The 21,681-nt window shown below is 41.7% G+C and overlaps 1 protein-coding gene across 1 annotated transcript in view; it reads right to left on the bottom strand.

Moving 5' to 3' along the window:
- The window catches only part of LOC113408047 (B-cell scaffold protein with ankyrin repeats-like), a 111,201-nt gene extending 89,722 nt beyond the window's left edge, over positions 1–21,479 (bottom strand). The window contains exon 1 of the mRNA XM_029913504.1: positions 21,368–21,479. Coding sequence (XP_029769364.1) covers positions 21,368–21,383 — 16 coding nt within the window. The 5' untranslated portion in view covers positions 21,384–21,479. The remainder of the gene's footprint in view (positions 1–21,367) is intronic.
- Positions 21,480–21,681: the final 202 nt, after the last annotated feature.

The raw sequence follows: 21,681 nt of genomic DNA, 5'->3' as shown, positions 1-21,681 counted from the left end.
TTTACCTTCCTCTATAAAGATCCCGTGTGCTTTGTATAAGCATAACACTGGTCCTTGTTGAACCTCATCAGGTTTCTTTTGTCCCAATCCTCTAATTTGTCTAGGTCTCTCTGTATCCTATCCCTACCCTCCAGCGTATCTACCACTCCTCCCAGTTTAGTGTCATCTGCAAACTTGCTGAGAGTGCAGTCCACACCATCCTCCAGATCATTAATGAAGATATTGAACAAAACCGCCCCAGGACTGACCCTTGGGGCACTCCGCTTTCAGCAATAACCACTACTTACAGCGATTCCTGCTCAAAGCAATTTCTATTTTCAATTCATTATAAAGTAGGGCCAAGTGTGCTGTATTAACCAATGACAACACTACAACAATTCTTAAGAAAAACAAAGACACAATCACTGACACAGGAAATCTACATGGTAGAACTCCCCTAGAAACAGAACTCATACTAGTCCAGTCACAGCCTCTAATATAATAATCTTATGTCCTCACTGTCATAAAATCTGTTGCCAAATATGTTTTAATTTTTGTCAGAAGTCAATAGAGTATCCTCAGGGTAGGCAAGAAGGGTCTGGCTACCTTTTTGCATGATCTTCATCCACTTCTGTACACTGGCTTTGAATCCACCCTTATTTGTTGGCTTCGTCTGTCCTCTTTTAGATGTTTTGAATTTTCACTATCAGCATTAAAAAGGACAGTGAAAAGTAATTTATGTTCAGTCCATGATATGTCATTAATGTAGTAGGGAAGATCCTCTGGATTCAAAATATCCTCCCCACTCCAATCCCTCATTCAAATGTCCCACTAGCTCGGGGGAATCAAAACACTAGTCAGTATCTATGTACAGTACCTCTAATAGTCTATGCTATTTTTATTGCCAGTAAAGGGTGCACAAGTTAGCTAAACCCTATCCTACAGCTGAGCTCTATTGACATCATTAATGACAGTCATGCACAAAGAAGGACGTAAGTGAAACAGGAGTATCTTGTTTACCAGTAAACCAAAGAAAACAAAAACATAATTTAACAAAATTGCAATGATGAGTCTAGTGGTCACTTGGAAACCAAGTTAAACAAGCATTTTGTAAAACTTTTAAACAGTTTTATCAGAAAGCAGACTTTCCTACACAAAAGGCCAAATTAATTAGTGTCCCCGCACAGTCACTTAAGACAGTGGACTCAGGATTCCACCCATATAATAATCTAGATATTATTTTTATTACTGCCCACCAGTCAGCAAACCTCCCGTCCCCCCACCAAAAGAGATAATCAATCACAGAATCGTAGGACTGGAAGAGACTTTGGGAGATCATCTAGTCCAGTCCCCTGCACTCATGACAGGACTAAGTATTATCTATACCATCCCTGACAGGTGTTTGCTCTTAAAATCTCCAATGATGGAGATTCCACAACCTCCCATGGCAATTTATTCCAGTGTTTAACAATCCTGACGGCTAGGATGTTTTTTCTAATGTTAAATCTAAACAGCCCTTGTTGCAATTTAAACCCACTGCTTCTTGTTCTATCCTGGGAGGTTAACAAGAACAATTTTTCTCCCTCCTCCTTGTAACAACCTTCTATATACTTGAAAACTGTTATCACATCCCTCATCAGTCTTCTCTTCTTCATACTAAACAAACCCAATTTTTTCAATCTTTCCTCATAAATCATGTCTTTTTCGACCTTTAATCATTTTTGTTGCTCTTCTCTGTTCTTTCTCCAATTTATCCACATCTTTCCTGAAATGTGGCACCCAGAACAGGACACAGTACTCCAGCTGAAGCCTAATCAGCACGGAGTAGAGCAGAAGAATTAGTTCTTGTGGCTTCCTTACAACATTCCTGCTAATACATCCCAAAATGATGTTTGCTTTTTTTGTCCGCAAACTTTATAAGTGTACTCTCTATGCCATTATCTAAATCACTAATGAATATATTGAACAGAACCGGACCCACAACTGATCCCTATGGGACCCCATTCGATATGCCCTTCCAGCTTGACTGTGAACCACTGATAACTACTCTCTGGGAATGGTTTTCCAACCAGTTATACACCCACCTTAGAGTAGTCCACCTACGTTGTGTTTCCCTTGTTTATTTATGAGAAATTCATGTGACACAGTATCAAAAGTCTTACTAAAGTCAAGATATACCACATCTATTGTTTTCCTCTATCCACAAGACTTGTTATCCAGTCAAAGAAAGCTATTAGGTTGGTTTGACACAATTTGTTCTTGACAAATCCATACTTAACACTTTATTATCTTCTAGGTGTTTGCAAATTGACTGCTTAATTATTTGCTCCATTATTCTTCTGGATACTGAAGTTAAACTGACTGGTCTGTAATTCCTTGGATTGACCTTATTTTCCTTTTTATAGATGGACACTATATTTGTCCTCTTCCAGTCCTCTGGAATCTGTTCGGTCTTCTGTGACTTTTTAAAGATAATCGCTAAAGAGGCCCAGATACCTCCTCAATCAGCTCCTTGAGTATTCTAGGATGTATTTCATCAGGCCCTGGTAACTTGAAAACATCTATCTTGTCTAAGCAATTTTTAACATGTTCTTTCCCTATTTAATCACATTATACCACCATATACACCGCTACCCCGAAATAACGTGACCCAATCTAACACGAATTTGGATATAATGCAGTAAAGCAGCGGCTCCACAGGGGCGGGGCTGTGCGCTCCGGTAGATCAAAGCAAGTTTGATATAACGCGGTTTCACCTATAACGTGGTAAGATTTTTTGGCTCCCAAGGACAGCGTTATATCAGGGTAGAGGTGTATTAAGACAATTCAAACATTATATTGCAAAATCAACCAACCTGCCCAAATAACATTCAAGTTTATTAATTATTTAAGATACATTCTTCCAGCAAGCACTTTTTTTTCAGTAGAAGGTTAACTTCATGTGATCACTGTCTTCTCTTACAAACTGTGGGTTCTCATATTACTGCTTTATACCCTGATCCTACAAAAGGATACACATGGGCAGACCCCTGTGTAGCACACATTAGCACAGTCCGTCTCTTTGTCTTGCCAGACCACAAACAGAGGTATACGAGTAACCTACTGCCTATGAGCAAACAGTCCTGGTCCCTTATCATCAGCAGTAGAGACTTATGCTTTTCAGTTGTACTGCTGATTTTTATAAAAGGCTTCAGAAGTGATCCTTTCAATTACAGGTCAATAAGCCTAACTTCAGTACCAGGCAAATTGGTTGAAACTATAGTAAAGAATAGGATTATCAGACACAGAGATAAACATCATATGTTGGAGAAGACTCAACACAACTTTTGTCAAGAGGAATTATGCCTCATCAATCTATTTAAATTCTCTGAGTGTGTCAATAAGCATGTGGACAAGGGTGATGCAGGGGATATAGTGTATTTGGACTTTCAGAAAGCCTTTGACAAGGTCCCTCACCAAAGGCTCTTAAGCAAACTAAGCAATCATGGAATAAAAGGGAAAGTTCTCTTATGGATCAGTAACTGGTTAAAGATAAGAAACAAAGGGTAGGAATAAATGGTCAGTTTTCACAATGGAAAGTGGTAAATAGCGGGGTCCCCCTAGGATCTGTACTGGGACATATGCTGTTCAACTTATTCATAAATGATCTGGAAAACAAGGTAAACAGCGAGGTGGCAAAAGTTTCAGACAATACTAAATTACTCAAAGTAGTAAGTCCAAAATGGTCTGTGAAGAGTTACAAAGGGATCTCACAAAATTGGGTGACTGGGAGACAAAATGGCAGATGAAATTCAATGTTGGTAAGTGCAAAGTAATGCACATTAGAAAAAATAGCCCCAATGATACATACAACATGATGGGGTCTAAATTAGCTGTTACCACTCAAGAAAGAGATCATGGAGTCATGGATAGTTCTCTGAAAAGATCTGCTCAGTGAGCAGCAGCAGTCTAAAAAGCTAATAGAATGTTAGGAACCATTAGGAAAGAGAGAAATAATAAAACTGAAAATATCATAATGCTGCCAAACAAATCCATGGCACCCACACCTTGAATACTGTGGAAGTCGAAAAGGTATACAGAAGGGTAACAAAAATGATAGGAGTATGGAACAGCTTCCATATGAGGGTAGATTAAAAAGACTGGGACTGTTCATCTTAGAAAAGAGACGACTAAGGGGGAGATATTATAGAGGTCAATAAAATCATGAATGTTGTGGAGAAAGTTAATAGGGAAGTGTTACTTGGCCCTTCACATAACACCAGAACAATGGATCACCCAATGAAATTAATAGGCAGCAGGTTTAAAACAAACAAAAGGAAATATTTCTTCACACAACACACAGTCAACCTATGGAACTCATTGCCAGGGAATGCTGTGAAGGTCAGGAGTACAACTGGGTTCAAAAAAAGAATTAGATAAGTTCATGGAGGACAGGTTAATCAATGGCTATTACTAAGAATTAGGTTAAGTCATGGCGATCATGGAAGTCAGGGATTCCATGAATTTCAGAGACTTTGGGGACATTTTCCCGCTTCAGCACTGGGATGGCAGGGGCACCCAGAGCCATTGGCCTGCCGCTGGGGAAACCAGAGCTCTGAGCCACTGGGGCGCGGTGGGGGCACCCAGAACTGTCAGCCACTGTGGGGGGTGCTAGACTCCTCACCCCCTGCAGTGAGTCCTGGGCTCTCTTCCCCTCCCACCCTGCAGGGCTCAGGCTTCAGTCCTCCACTCTGCCCATTAGGCCCCCACCATTATATATTTATTTTTTTTAGTAAAAGTCACAGATAGGTTACAGGCTTCAATGCATTTTTGTTTATTGCCTGCGACCTGTCCGTGACTTTTACTAAAGATAACAGTGACAAAATCTTAATCTTCGCTGTTAGCCAAGATGACAGGGATGCAGCCCCATGCTTTGGGTGCCCCTAAACCTCTGACTGCCAGAAGCTGGGACTGGACAACAGGGGATGGATCACCCAATAATTGCCCTGTTCTGTTCATTTCTTCTGAAGTACTTGACACCGGCCACTGTTGGAAGACAGGATAATGGGCTAGATGGACCATTGTATAGTATTCTTATGTTCTTAATCCAGTGATATCATCATACCTGCACCTGTGAGGATCCATTTGCAGGACGTGACCCTGAAAATCTATATGTGATTGTCAAAAAAAATTCTGACTTGGATATTAAAGTAGAATTTTATTCCAGCTAGGTCCTAAACTTCAAGATGTGAGGGAACAGTCTGTGTGCTTGGCTGGCTTTCCAGGAACCTGCCACGGTGACTGGAGATGCAGGGTTTTCAACTCTCTTCTCTATCACTGTCTCAGGGTTGTCCCTCTGGACATGGTTACTGGAACCAGCAAAAATCACTGGACAACACATTGGTGTCCAAATAATCCTTTTAAAATGTAAACACCTTTTTCTCTAACCCAAAGTATTGAGTTGACTAGTTCCCAACTTTCCTATGTAGAGAGAAGAACTTTTCTGTTGTATTTTTCTTTGCAGCTGCATACTACTTGACAAGTTGTACTGACATCTATGCTCTTGTATCTGAAGAAGTGAGGTTCTTACCCACGAAAGCTTATGCTCCCAATACTTCTGTTAGTCTTAAAGGTGCCACAGGACCCTCTGTTGCTTTTTACAGATTCAGACTAACACGGCTACCCCTCTGATACTATCTATGCTCTGGTTTTCTCAAATTCTACTTCACATATTTTACTTCCCTCTGCTTTCTCTTTCTGACACTTAGCTCTGTCTTGCTTCTTTCTGCTACATTTTAACTGTTGTTCTTCTGTCAACTTTGCTTTTTGCAAACTTCTCTTTTCCTTTCTCTTCTCCTTTCTTTTCCTTTTCCTTTTTGGAGAGTTGGAAACCACATAGGAAAACATTATTCATATGTAAATTACAAAGATTATAACCGGACTTCGATTTTCTTTGGGAAGTTTTAGCAAATTATATTATATTTTTTTTATATCTAGAAATAGTGCAGCTCACTACACCTCTGGCTTGCTTTCCATGCTCCATACCAGGTACACACCAATTACAACTAATACCGCTAAAATCATATTAATTCTCAATTCATGGCATATGCTCTCAAAACAAAGCCTGTATTTTTTAGAGATAGGAAATAATAAGTTTCAACAACTCATGGGATTTATTTAACATACAGAAGCAAAAAAAAAAAAACATTTTGCACTAAAGTCCACAACCATTAATGGCAAATAACAGAGAGGGGAAAAACAGAAAATATTCTAGGTGCTTCAAGGTACCAAGAAGGCCTGGAGAGCTTGTTTAGGGGCATAAATACACCCCACATGCTGCAATAGGATCACACACTAGAAGAACAGCAGTAGTATATGTTTCTCCTTTTCTAGAAAAGCAGTAAAGTGCACTGCAGAATGCATTGTCCCCAGGATATTGCCCCAGTGCCTTTCCCTGGCACTCTTCTGCAAACTCTTGGAAAGGGACTTATCTCCTATTGAATTCACTGACTTTAATGCGAGTTGGAGTAGGCTCTCTGGACAGGATTTTGCCCGTAATATTTTACTGTTCCTAGGATTTTTCTTGGTTAGATAGCTGCAAGATGATTCTGAATAATACTGAAAAATATCTCACAGGACACTTTATTTTTCCATGATGCATGCAGTCTCCCATAGATACATATTCAGAAATGTATAGGAATTCAAAGTAAAACAACAAACCCTTCCAGTATTACATTAGATTTTAATCCAGTACCTGCACTCTTGTCTAAATACTACCAGAGAGCCAGTCCTGTGAGGTACTGAGTGTCTACTCCTCCCACTGAAGTCAATGGCACTGGAAAACATTTATGACCTCATAGGTGACACTCTGCATCTCACAGTAGTTGCATATTAAAACAAGCTTCTCATTTCATTTCTCCTTGAATGGTTAGCCAATTAGAAAGATAAAAAGAAAGGTAACATCTTGAGACTATCAGTTCTACTACTTTTTTGTTCTTTTTAGTCATATATTTTATTAATTCATTGCTATCGTTACAAGATTTTATAACAGTGTAGCCAAAGTAGGTCCTCAAGTGGCACTTGTGCAATCCCATTGGTTCATGAGGCGTAACAAGGAATAGAATCCACTCACATTCAGTTGAGTTAGATCAGCAGGGATAACAGAAACAGTAAAATTTATGTTTTCTCCTATCACTAAATTCAACAGCTTTGACTCTTAATGTACAGGGGTAGAGTAAGAAAGCAACATGTTTACAGTCATTTTCAGAAAAGAACCCCACTTTAATAATAGTTTTTAAAAGCCTCAGTTTTGCCTAATAAAAATACTAATGTCTGAATTGTTTGTAGACAAGGTAGAATAATAAATTCATAGGCCATTATTTTCACATCTGAGTACCATGAGTAAGGTTTGTACATCCATATTATGGCCTCTAAACATTTAGAGGCCTAAAAATGGCTTTAGAAACCTAACTTAATTATCTAATTCTGGATTATTAAATGTACAGTAATGTCCCTTCTAGAACGGTGTGAAACTCTGCTTGTGTCTTTGCCTTGACAATTTTCAGAGGCAAAACATAGAGCTTATTCTTGTGAGAATGTGAATTTGGGGAACTTAAATTTCATAAATTTAATCTGTGATAATTATGGGGGGCGGGGGAAACAGTAAAATTCTATTTAAAAAAATCATCTCAAATATTCTCTACAGTCGCTCCTTGGCTCCTGGAAAAAATGATCAGTCTTGTACAAAAAGAGCTGAAAAAATCAGGAGTCAATTCATCAATGTTTTGATTTGTGAAATTAGACTTTGGACCACTTTTCACTATTGTGTATTAGATGTACAGTTCTTGTCCTCATATTTAGTATTTAAAGGGACTCAGTTTCTTATCACCTTTTTCTATCTGAAAGACAAATCGTAACTTAAATTCAAACATCATACAACTTCCTGCTCATATCAAAGTTTCTCTAATCAATGGTTGTCTAAAGGCTCTATGTTTTAAACATTATGAATGTGCAGGTCACAAGTCCATAGTAAGGTTGAGTACAGTTCTACTTTCGGGGGGCATGTGATCTAGAGTATGATTTAGGTAGGGCTCCTGTGTGAGATTCATGATAAGGATTATATATATGGTTCACCATGATCAAGGGCCTTCTGGCATGTGGGAGTACAAAATGTATGATATATACAATATATCTGAAAAGCTAAAATATAGGAATATGGAATGCCATTTTAATGAATTATAACACGTTCTCAGATGTGAAAAATAGGCAAAGAGTCTGTCAATGAAATAGAGTTGTTTTAAGCTCTTGTAGAAGACTAGGTGACAACAATTGGGCAGGACAAGAAAATTAAAAATAAATTGACCTGAATGTTTTGTGTTAGCAGGAAAGGGTTCGGTTTCTAAATTGACAAATGTAAAAGCAACCTCAAAAGCTTCTGCAGAAAATATTTTTTCTCCAATTCAATCATTACAGACTAGGTTTGATGCATTCAAGTCCAAATTAGATTTGGCCTCTTCTAAAATGGTTAATCTTGAACAGTGAACAGAATCTCTTGGGGGAAGAAAACCTTTGGAAGCTTTTGATAAGATTACCGAATTACAAACACAGAATGCTAGTATGAAATCTTTAAGTGGAATTTTGATTAAAGATAGTGGGCCAGATCCTGATTTGGCATGAAATCAGCATTCTGCAATTGACTTCAATGGAGCTATAATGATTTACAGCAGCTGGGAAACTGATCCAGTGCTTCTGTATGCAGGAAACTTGAAGCTATGGGAAATTTTCTGAAATTAATAGAATTATTGGAATTCCTGAAAATACAGGTGGTATTGAGCTTTTTGCATTTTTTTATTGGATTTGCTAGATTTGAAATCCCATTCCAAACTAGATTTATTTGTTGTGTATTCTAATTAAATCTTTATTAAATTCTACAGTATCTAACCCTACTTTTTGAGCTAGAAATTTTATTTTAACTTTCAGATCAATATAAGAGTGTGAAAGAGATACAAATTGGGCTTGGATATTAACATGTAATATTGTGATACCCTCCCCAAGTTCCTGGCCTGCCCTCCCCAAAATGTAGTTCTCTAGATGCAGGTAAAGCCATTTAGGCTTATAAAAATATGGTTTCGGTTCATTTGGTGTTGCTTAGGTACATAACAAACATCCACTGAAGTAAATGGGAGTCTTCCCACTGACTTCAATGAGCTTTGGATCAAACCTTAAATCATTAGGGTACCATACTTCAGTTCTGTTTTTAGCAGAACTTGGATGGACTAAAGATAGTGTGACAGACCCAGACCAGTGGGGTACAGGAGTCTGGTAGAGGGCAAATATACTGGTCACTGGATGAGTAGTTTTCTGTTCCCTGAGTGACCAGAGCAGGTGCTGCACTAGAGTAATCAGGAACCTGCTAGAACCAGTTAAGGCAGGCAGGCTAATCAGGGCACCTGGGTTTTAAAAAGGAGCTCACTTCAGTTTGTGGTGGGAGTGTGAGGAGCTGGGAGCAAGAGGTGCAAGGAGCTGAGAGGGAGAGGGAGAGGGAGTGCTGTGTTGTGCTGTGCTGCTGGAGGACTGAGGAGCACAAGCGTTATCAGACACCAGGAGGAAGGTCCTGTGGTGAGAATAAGGAAGGTGTTTGGAGGAGGCCATGGGGAAGTAGCCCAGGGTGTCGTAGCTGTCATGCAGCTGTTACAGGAGACACTATAGACAGCTGCAGTCCACAGGGCCCTGGGCTGGAACCCGGAGTAGAGGGTGGGCCCGGGTTCCCCCCAAACCTCCCAATTGACCTGGACTGTGGGTTCTTCCAGAGGGGAAGGTCTCTGGGCTATTCCCCAACCCACATGGTGAATCTCTGAGGCAAGAAAATCTGCCAATAAGCGCAGGACCCACCAAGATAGAGGAGGAACTTTGTCACAATAGATTTTAAAAAAAAATTATGTTCAAGTTAACTGAACAGTTGAATAAAAAGTTAAAGCTCTGATTCAACTAAGTATATGTTCAAGCACTTGGCTAAACTGGGCCCTACATGAGGATGAAAGTGTTCTGGAGAGTTCTATACTACTTGATTATGATTAACTGATTGGGCTTCTTTCCGTGTGTGCGCGCACACACACACTCCTGACTGATGTTGCATGTGCCTCGGCCACAGAAGAGGATCTGGCCCTGGCTGTTTGAACATTACTGAAAACAATGTTAAAGCCTCGGGGAGGGTGGAAACCCTAACACATTGGCTCTGTTCCTACAAATAACACCATCAGGAGTTACTTCTGGTAATTACACCAAATTGCACAGTAAGTCAGGTAAATTTGAATATGTCTCTAGAGACCGATTAATAGTGAGTACAGTATTTACCAGTTTTAGCACATATTATACATTTTAAAAGGAAAGATAAACAGAACCAGAAGTCAGTATCTGACAGTTCTACTGTATGTATGATTTGTTAACTTAACATGTAGTTTCTATCACTCAAGCATATTATGACTTGTTTAACAAGTGAACAACTGTGATCTTTGAATTAATACAAACCTCAGTACAAACTTCAGGATGCCACATTTTGTATGGGCTGATAGGAGTGGTATTTGTTTGCTTTTACTGCTCAGTATTGCCTTAGTGTTAAACTAATTGAGTCCTGTAGTCTTTTTAGGCTTCTATTTTTAAGGAAGAAACTAATGTTATTTAAAGGTTGGGTCTTTTGACTTCAGTCCTCAAATAGTTTTCAGCTATTCTTGTTGAACTTGTTCCAGGCATACAATTGTATTTTTTCATCCTTCAACTAACCAAGTGTAAAATGTTTAATGGGTAAATCAAAACAATAATAAGCATACATGATATGAAAACATGACATATATATTTCAATTCTATAAAATTTAAGTCCATTGATTCATTTTCTATTCAGCAAAATCTTTAAAAGGTTTGAACATTGACAAAGACATTATCACTTTAATATTTTAAATGTTTTTAGGGATGTGATCTATATCCTATAAGAACTCTATTTGTTAACAAATACTAGTATTTTTCAAACATTTACCTTTGACTAACTAGCAATCAACTTGAGTACTATTACTATTCAATACAGCAGCTAACCTTCCTCCATTCCATGGAGCACTCAAACTGAATGCTCAAACAAGTGATATACTGATATTCAGTATAATTTCTGTGGAATTAAACATACAGGTATCCAGCAAGTGGAGCTATCATGACTTATTATTTGTGCCTACCATGGTGTTTGCTCTGTACTATACAAAGAAGTTCACACAGTCCCTGTACCAAGGAACTTAAGGCAATTAACCATAGGCATAAAGTAACATGCGTAAGTGTTTGCAGGATCAGGGATGTAAACAGACAGATACAAAGAACCTTGCGGGGAGGGAGGAGCTCAGTGTTTTCTGCTCTGTCTTTGTTTGGGTATAAGAGATTGTTAGTGTTCTTGGCTAATATTAATATTGGTTTGTTTTTTGTTTGCTAGATAGTGTTTACTTCCTCCAAAATTATGAGAAACTGGTTTTGTTTAATAGAATCAGTTCAAGAAAATTTGTCTCTTTGTGGAGCCATTTGATCAGATCCTCTGGGTGCAAGAGCAAAGACTCAATATGCAAAGACCTTCTCTTTCTCTCTCTTTTCACATCCCTCCCCAAACTCCTATGCTATATTTGGAAGTGGTGGAGCCAGTTCCATGGAAAACAAAGGGAATAATAATAGTAAATGTGTCCAAGAACTAATGAGTGAGCTGGGGATAGAGTGGCTAGAGTTTTTCTGATTAAACCGAAGGAAGTTGGGAAGCTCTGAACCAATCCAGACAGACTTGTGATAAAGGGAAAACATCCCGATTCCTCAGTAGAAGTAATCTATTGTCACCACAGGATTCTCAATCAGTACAAAGTAGCTTATGTATCAAAACATTCAGCACTGAGGTGTAAGCAGTAAATTTCATACTATCACCAAATCTGCAGATCCAGATTGACACAATTGTTTAAGTAAGAAAAAAAGTTAGATTCCACAGTCCCTAACCCCTTTTCTTTGTGAGCATTCACACAATGTCCCCCCACCAGTACATAGAATATGTTAAACGCTACTGAGTAAGTGTTTACAATATTGACAGATCATCAATGAGCTGAGTTTTTGTGAGGGTTTCTTGGTTTGTTTTCTTTATTTTTAAAGTACCATTTACCAACAACAAATTTCAAGTATTAACGTCTGGGTCTTTATTTGCTACAAACTAAAGGGCTCAGCTGTAGCATTAAGCTACACACCACAGCAGGCAGCAGCATGAAGACACAAACACCCAGTGAGAGACCCCAGAGGCAGTAGTCCTGAGGCAAATACACTCCTTCCATGAGCCCGGCCTAGAGGTGATTAGCCACTGCATCACCACTGGAGAAGCACAATGTAGCTCCCTCACAGAGCCACCTCCACTGTAGCCTCATGCCTTCACACGGGCATGTTGTAGGCACTCCCTAAGGGATCACAATCATGGCCACAGTGTCAGGATGCTGCACAGAAATTCAAGGAGTGGTAAGACCCCCTGAATGATTTTTACAACATATGTTTGTACTCTAATTATTATCTGTAGGAATTATGGTCTCCTGATTAAGATGCTACACTAGAATTCTGGGTCCTCTTCCTAGTTGTCGAGTGCTTCCTGTGTGATCTTGGACAAATCATTTAGGTAAGGATGTCATTTCTTTTTTTAAACCAGCACAGTCCTAGTTTTTCACATGGTGTTATAGTATCCTGATAACTATTTTTTCAGGATGCCTGAAATGTTCCAATTTTTCATTTCACCAATTAAAACATTTGGTTTTTTTTATACTTACATAATGTTTGTTCAAGACAATTTGTTACACTGGTATAAGTTGTTTTGTGCACCAGTGTTTCACTCTCATTACGCAGCAAGCACACATTTCATGCCTACATGAACATTAACACATTTTCAGCATTTCAAAATGTGGAAGTGTTAGGGGCTCTCCTGAGTCCCCACCAGATCCTACTTCAAGTTGTTTATAATGTCTCCCTCCAAGTTCATAGCATATGAGGGGTTCTCTAAGCAAAACAAACTAAACAAAGGTCCTTTTCTTTCTCTTTCCATTATACAAGATGAGAATCTGAATGAAAGAAAAGAGAGGCAAAGGTGGCAGTCTTTCAGGAGTCAGCCCTTTGGACTTGTGCCCTAACTTTTTTTATTTTATTTATTTTAAATAAAAGGTCAACTCAACTTGGAATCGAAAGTGGCCACTTATTGTCCCTCCTCCCCACCCCCCTTTTTTTTTAATCCACTTCGGACTCTGATTTTTAGAAGGATCCACAACTCCATTTGAAGTCAATAGGGGCAATGGCTGGTTAGCACGTCTGAAGATTGGGCCCAGGGTGTCCAAGGCTAGGCACACAGACACACAGTCACACACAACAAGTCGACACTTGAAAAAGTTGGCCTTAATCTCTGGACCAGATTTTCAAAAGAGCTCAGCAGCTATGGTGTACTGAGCATTTTTGAAAGTCTGTCCACTTCATTTAAGTACCTATCCAGTTTCTTTCTGTTTGTGAGGTGAAGACATACTATTAAGAGCGTGTTAAAAAGCAAATAACTGTTTAATAGGCTTTATTTTTTAAACTATATTAAAGATTAAAACATACCATGTAAGAGAAAATTCAGATTATTGCTTACTTTAGTATTACAGTGCTATGAATCCATACTTGTATTGGATGCTAATATGATATGTAATTATTGAATGATGAAAGTAGTACAATTATTGTGTACTTACCTTTCACATAGATTATATTCAGCAGATAACTATGTAATAGTTCCTACGGATGCTCTGAGTTATTTTATTATGAAAGTTATTCCTTAGCACTGCTAAAATACAGTTTATACAATTTGGTTCTTTGACGGTATTCATTACATGGCTAAACATAAGAAGTCAGTATTTGGTGTTTGGCCATATAATGAAAATGACTGTTCATCACACTCCAACTTTTAATAAGGAGAGAATCAAAGTCACAAATTCCTGCTATTAATAAGTACTTGTATAAAGTTTCAAGTCCGTTACAGCTGCTAACCATGTAATCTAAGAGCAAAAAGGGTGCTTTCCAAACTCAGCTATGCAATTGCTTAAATTATACTCGCATACCAAAACATATCCATATTATATATAGTATATCTTGATTTCTTTTTAAGATTATACAGTCTCAGAAACTTTGCAGAACTACATAACTATGACTTTTTGGGAAAAAAAAATCTAAAATTAGCTTGCCTTAAATATCAGAACCAATGGAAGTGTGACTTTATGAATAATTAGAGCTTTGTTTCATTTCTAAATAGGGAGGTGTCAGATGATAAATAAGGATCCATATTGTCTTAGGAAATAATATGAATCTCTATTTGACTTTCAGACCTCAGTATTCGTTGTTCCCTTCTTAACTGCATGGCTATGTGGAATATTTCAAATGTGGATTTGTTTTCAAAATGCTTAAATACTTAAGATGTCATTTAAAATCTGTTACTACTTTTACATTAAACAGATTATCTAGTAATCAGAATTGAATGGGTCCCCATACAGATATAAATTCTGACCTTGTACTGCCTACTGCAGCACTATGTTCAAATGTTCTAAATTTTGTTTGTTTTTTTACTGCACGTGTAAAAATAGGAGTATGTAAGCTTACCAGACACTCAGACCAGCACCAAGAGAAACAGACAGGAGAGCAGAAGAACTGTTTTTATATTGTGCTTCCCATCCCCCTGGACACAGATGCTCCTCCTTTTAGAAATTGAGACTGTTGCCCTTTCTTTTGCCTGTACTGTGGCTTCAGTGACCATTTTTCAGTGCCAATGAAACACATATGTGTGTAATCTACTGCTTATTTTAAGCTTCAGTGAGCATATGAGATGACCACGCACCCAGAGACAGGAGAGAGGAATAAGAGTTCAGAGACGGAAAGGAAACTGCTTTGGGTGAGTTCAATTTTTGAGAGAACTCTTACTTTTTTCAGCTGCAAGTTACAAAGAAAAATCATTATGGGAGGGCAGATTTTCAGCAATGATTTTCAAATATCTTTGAAAATATCCTCCCTTTGTTTCTGCTCGAAGTTTATGATGCCAATATGTGCAACCCCATGCATTCAAAAATCATAAATCAAGATTTTCAAAATCGTAAGACTGGCTTTAAAACACAACGGATTTTTCAAAATAATAAAGTCTGGGTTCTTTTTATTTGTGTTCTGATACTTAAGCCTTTAGGATTCACATTTTCAAGTTTTTGTCCACAAACCATTGAGGCTGGAACTTACTATTTTCTGACAAAAGCTGAGATTTTCACTTAAACCAAATGACTCCAGAAATTAGGACTTTAAGAGAAGCACCAAATATTACAAGACTTATGAAAAAATTGCAAGAATAAAAAACACTGTGATTCATCTTCATCTCAGACCTCTCGCTAGGTCAGGGGTGGGCAAACTTTTCTGCCCAAGGGCCACATCTGGGTATGGAAATTGTATGGCAGGCCATGAATGCTCATGAGGTTGGGGGTTGGGGTGTGAGAGGGGGTGAGGGCTCTGGCTGGGGGAGTGGGCTCTGGGGTGGGGCCAGAAATGAGGAGTTCAGGATGTGGGATGGGGCTCTGGGCTGGGACAGGGGGTTGGGGTGCAGGAGGGTGAGGCCTCTGGGATGTGGCTGGGGATGAGGAGCTGGGGATGCAGGAGGGTGCTCCGGGCTGGGACCAAGGGGTTCGGAGGGCAGGAGGGGGATCAGGACTGAGGCTGGGGGTTGAGGTATGGGAGGGGTCAGGAGTGCAGGCACTTACCTCAATCTGCTCCCAGAAACAGTGGCATGTCCTCCCCTCTGGCTCCTACATGGAGGCACGGCCAGGCGGCTCTGCACGCTGCCCCATCCGCAGGTGCTGCCCCTGCAGCTCCCACTGGCCGGAAACCAGAGCCAATGGGAGCTGCGGGGGCGGTGCTTGGGGCGGGGGCAGGGTGCGGAGCTCCCTCACTGCCCCTACACGTTGGAGCCAGAGTGGGGACATGCCGCTGCCTCTGGGAGTCGCGCAGATCCATGGCACACGCAGAGTGGGACAAGCCCCCAACCCCGCTCCCTAGCTGGAGCGGGACAAGCCCCGGACCTCACTCCCCGGCAGGAGTTCGAGGGCCGAATTAAAACGTCTGAAGGGCCAGATGTGGCCTCTGGGCTGTAGTCTGCCCACCCCTGCGCTAGGTCCTCACATCCAGGCTATGTTTGAATTGTGCCAATTCTTTCTGCATCACATCTAACATACAGCTTTTCCAAATCAGCTACACAGCTAAAACTCACATCCAAGCTTTCATTATCTCTCATCTCGATTACTGCAACATTCTTCTCTAGCCTTGAGAAATGCAAGCTTGCCATGCTCATAGCCATTCAGAATACTGCTGCAAAGATAATTTTCCTAGTCCATAGCCTTGACCATGTCACCCCTCTCATTGAAACCCTCCACTGACTCCCCCTTCTTTACTGCATCAAACATATGCTGCTTGTATTTATTTTTAAGGCCCTTCATAGTCAATCCCCAGCCTACCTATTGTCTTTCATTCCTATCAAACTGTTAATATTCGCCTGCGACTGACCCATGATGCCAGCCTCTAATGCCAGTTTTGTGCAGGAAAAAAACTTGGTCCTTTATATTTTAGGTCATGGGGATGTTATTTTAATGGAACATGTTTTCCTTTCCATGACCATGCTGAATGTTTTTTAAAAAGGGAAGTTAAGTTTCCAGCCAGTAGGGGTGGTTTGAAGACACTGGCAGCTGGATAGCATCTTGGATGGAGATGAAATGGTTAACCTGGACCTTTAAATATTAGGCTTGGAATAATTAGATTTCAATCTTTAAATCTCAGTAATACTAGATTTTTCCTTTCATCCAAAAAAACTATCAAAATGTTTTCATCATTAATAAGCAAATGTATAGAAAGGGCATTTTTAATACACAAAAAAACCTTTTTGTCTAACATAATTACATGCATGTGTGAATGCACACCACCGGATCTTGTAAAAAATTTAGTATTTCTTTATACTCAAAGAAATATTGAGAATATAGTAAATATGATTATCAAATATTGTGATATTTCTAAATCTTCTCTAAAGCTTACTCTTTACATATATTTTGAATTAAGTCAAGCGCTGAGGATTATTTATTTCCTATTAATGCAAACATTTAAATTAATTTAAAAAATTAAAAATACTGGATTATATATTGCTGTTTTCTCTGATTCATGAAATATAAAAATCAAATATTTCCAAGCCTAGTCATTGGCCAGATTCTCCTGTAGGATTAACACATTCAATTCAAACACAATCAATTTTAATGACTTATTTCTGTCAAGTGGGAGACAAGAAGTGCACTTTATATAAATAAAGAATACATGATGGCTAATCTCTGCTATGACATTTATCTTCATGAATGTGGAGAAGAGTTATAACTCAAGTATGGCATCACCATTAGTGGATTATCCCATAAGTGAAGACAGATGTGATAAAAGATCTGCCATTCACAGGGGTGAAAGTAACTCCAAACACTTATCGGTACGGGGCTGGCTTTGGGCCCTTGGGCAGAAGGGGTGGAGCGGGGGGGCGGGCGGTCAGCATCCCCCAGCCAGCCCTTCCAGGCTGCGTGGCCCATGCCGTCCAGGGCTCCAGTAGCAATTTAAAGAGCCTGGGGCTCCAGAGAGCCCCGGGCCCTTTAAAATTGCCGGCTCCGGGGCAGCTGCTCCCTTTGCCCCCCTGCCCGTCGATGGCCGAGGGGGAGCAAAAGGGGTATGGACATTAAAGCACTGTAGGGTCCTTTGCCGCGGCACTGCTTTATTGTTGCTGCACCCCGCCCCACTATCGGTGGTCCTGCTGGTAGGGCCGCCGATGGGGAGGAGCAGCAACGTTAAAAGCACTGCCGCGGCAAAGGACCGTCCTTAAAGCGCTTTAACGACAGTGCTTTAACGTCCCTGCCCCTTTTGCTTCCCTTGTCGGCGGCCCTGCCAGTATGGACCCTTCCAGCAGGGCCACCGATGGGGGAGGCAAAAGGGGCAGGGACATTAAAGCGCTGCAGCGGCAGCGCTTTAATATGGGCTGCGTATGGGCCGGTACGGGTTCTTACCGGTACGTCGTACCAGCTCACTTTCACCCCTGGCCATTCATGAATGCTTTATCTACGGTAGGTACAGTATGTTTAGTGGAATTTGCATAAAGAAGTTTGTCAGAGATCGCGATCGACTGGAAGATCCACTAGGATCGACCAGTCGATCACAATCAACTGGTTGATGACCACTGCAGTACAGTATTTGCTGCCTTTCCCCCCCACTCCCCTCTTTTTGGTGTCCACTTACTTCCAGTTCCACATGGTGTCTGGTTGATCAGTAAGGCCGTAACGCTGATGCTCATATCTTTGAGGTTCTGTTGTACCTCATAAGGGGGTTGTGAGTATCAGTTAGGGTATTGAACATAAGTGCTATAAAATCCTAAAAACACTGGAGGGAAAAAGAAAATAAGTCCTGGGTGTCTCATGCAGCGCGAGCACCCAATCATGTTGGCACCGAAAGTAGTGACACTTGTACAAATTCTGGCCTTCATATCTATTTTCTCATAGGTAAGATGAGGGTAAAAATACTTTTCTGTCTCCTAGAGTTGTGAAAATAGATCCCTGCCTTTGCCACGGACTTACTATGTGATATCAAGCAAGTCACTTAAACCCAATTTTTGGCAGGTGGTCACTAATTGTGTGTTTCTCATTTTCTGGGTGCTCAATTTAAAACACTTGGGGCCTCGTTTTCAAAAGTGCAGCTGAACACTCAACTCCACCTGAAGTCAGTGGGAGCTGTAAATACTCAGTACCTTCCTCAGTAAAGCAGTGTGGTCAAGGTTGGGAGTCCAGGGGTCCTAAATTCTAATCCTGGATCTGACCCTGATTTACTATGTTCTTTGTGTCAGTTTCCCCTTCTGTAAAATGGAAATAATACTCTTATACCAAGGGAGTTTAGGAGAAAAATGCATTAATTTTTGTAAGGCACTTGGATGCCATGGCAATGTACCCCATAAAAAAAGACCATGAAAAAATGAATAATTCTGTCTTCAGTGCAGGGTTTGGATGGTGTGCAGAAAATAAGGCTGAAGATCACAAAGTGAATTATGAAGATAAAAAGAAATACTGAATTAGCTGCCTTGATCACCGAACACAGTCCATCCTGCGTATTGAATGAGATGGAAAAAATAGTATGTGATCATCTAATTAAAAAGTATGTGACAATCCACATTCTAAGGGACCCGAATTTAAATTGCCCATTCTACCTTAATTCTAGCCTTTCCTAACTTTCAAGCGCTTGACTTTGCAACCTTAAATAACTTCTTTAATGTATTTTTTGGTATGTAATGATACATAGGTTTAAAGTTGAACCATCACATGATTGATGGATATTTTGGGGGGAGCAGTTATATAAAACTATAGGTGTGGCGCTAAACACTTAGAATAATAATGGTAGTCCTCTTCAGTAAAGTGATCAGTAAAATTTAGTTTGTCATATAAAACACTCAGAGAAATGGCACTAACAAATTAAAATGTCCAAAACAAAATATATAAAATATTCATGGGAATCAAGTGAAATACAAGGTGAAATCTACTGAACACCCTAGCCCCACCCCTTCCCCAAGGTCCCGTCCCCTGCCCCACACCTTCCCTGACGCCCCACCCCCCGCTCACTACATTCCCCCTTCCTCAGTGACTTGCTCTCCCCCACCAGCTGGGGGTGCGGACTCTGGGGTGGGGATCCGGGCTAGAGGGTGGGGCCAAGGGATTTGGAATGTGGGAGAGGGCTGCAGGTTGAGGCAGGGGGTTGGGATGTGAGCAGGGGTATGGGCTCTGGGCTGGGGATGAGGGGTTTGGGTGCAGGAGGGGGCTCTGGGTTTGGGGGGCTCAGGACTAGGGCAGGGGTGGGGGCTCAGGGTTGGGGCATGTGCTTACCTCTGGCAGCTCCCAGTCAGCGGCACAGCGGGGCTAAGGCAAGCTCCCTGCCTGTCCTAGCTCCGCACTGTGTCCTGGAAGCGGCCTGCAGGCCCAGCTTCTAGCTGGCAGGGAGGAGGGGCCAGGAGGCTCCGCGTGCTGCTCTCGCCCGCAGGCACCACGCCCCCCAGCTCCCACTGGCCACAGTTCCCGACCAGTAGGAGTGCAGAGCCGGTGCTCGGGAGGGGGGCAGCGCACAGAGCCCCGTGGACCCCCCACCTAGGAGCCGAACCTGCTGCTGGCTGATTCCAGGGTGCAGCGCGATGCCAGGATAGGTAGGGACTAGCCTGCCTTAGACCCTCAGCATCACCAACCAGACTTTTAACAGCCCGGTCGGCGGTGCTGACTGGAGCCACCAAGGTCCCTTTTTGATGGGGCATTCTGGTCGAAAACTGGACACCTGGCAACCCTATCCAGTTTTTGCGGGCATTAGACCTTGTTTTTCATTTCAGTACAACCTGAAGAAAAGCTCTGTGTAGCTCGAAAGCTTGTCTCTTTTACCAGCAGAAGTTGGTCCAAAAAAAGATATTATCTCACCCGCTTTGCCTAAAAGTGGTTGTACTTAGCTAGATATGATGTTAGGAGCCTAAACTGGAGGGGCTGTATATTTCCAAGACATAAGTCTACAATTATATTTCACTAAAGAAATCCTAGATTATAATCACACTATTTTTCACCGTTTAACAATGCATATACCAGTTGCATTCATTTTGTTTAAGGAAACAACTTACTCTTTTGTAAATAAGCAATGGTCCCTACAGCTAAGCTACTCCTTTATGCAAGAGCTCTCTTCCAACAGTCTTCTACTACAAATCCCGTTTAAAACAAAAAGTTGTCTGACATTTTCACTCCTACATTAGACACTTTGCAAAATAAAAATGTAGGCTTTCCTCTACCCATCCTTTGCTTCAGGAAGCAAAGTAAGAGAGCCCCAGTGACGCACATTTTCACTCTTCTTCTAGCATCACCCCCAGCCGGGCAATATTTGATGGGTTGGGTCGGGTCATACTCTATTTTTCATTAGCAGGACTCCGGGTTCATAATGGTGAAACTTTAGTGAATAGCATGTGGCGGGGTAAGAAGAGAAGTGGGTCCCTGTCTCCCCTTGGGTGTTCACCAGGCCCAAAGGGCATAGGCAGGTGGGATACAGTCTGGGCTGGGGGACTCAAAGAAGAGCTGGAGCAGCACCCCCAGTTGCAGCACCTTTGTTCCCTCCCTCCCCCTCCTCTCTCAAGCTGGTGTGGGGGCAGGGAAGGACACCCCTCCCCCCCGGGAAGCCAAGCTGGGGGGTGGGGGGGGAGGAAGAGCCCAGGGCGTTTTGCAGCTCGCTCCCCACCCGGAGCGCTCTGCTCCCACGCCGGCCCGGCCACCCCATCCCGGCAGCAGCCCCGACCCACCTGAGGGTCTCGTCATCGTCCCCCTGCTGGGCGCGGCCCGTTGCCTCCCTCTCCGCGGGGCAGGTGGAGCCCGGGGGCGAGCGCAGCCGGCAGGGTCGCTCCGGCCCGAGCAGCAGAGACGCCCCCTCCCTAGCCACCGCCACCGCGGAGCCTCCAGCTGCTGCCGCCAGGTCCGGAAGCGCCGACCTGCCGCTGCAGCCCCCGCCCGCCCCCACGCGCGGGTCCCGCTCCTTCCTCTGGGGGAACTTCGGCTCCTGCTCTCGCTGCAGAAGTGAAACTCTCCCCCTCCCCCCCGCCAGGACACGGGCCCTGCT

The sequence above is a fragment of the Terrapene carolina genome, unplaced genomic scaffold (assembly GCF_002925995.2).
Source record: "Terrapene carolina triunguis isolate 2854851 unplaced genomic scaffold, T_m_triunguis-2.0 Scaffold706, whole genome shotgun sequence".
Taxonomy (NCBI): Eukaryota; Metazoa; Chordata; order Testudines; family Emydidae; genus Terrapene; species Terrapene triunguis.
The sequence above is the reverse complement of the archived record's forward strand: the minus strand, read 5'-3'. Positions and strand labels throughout refer to the sequence as shown.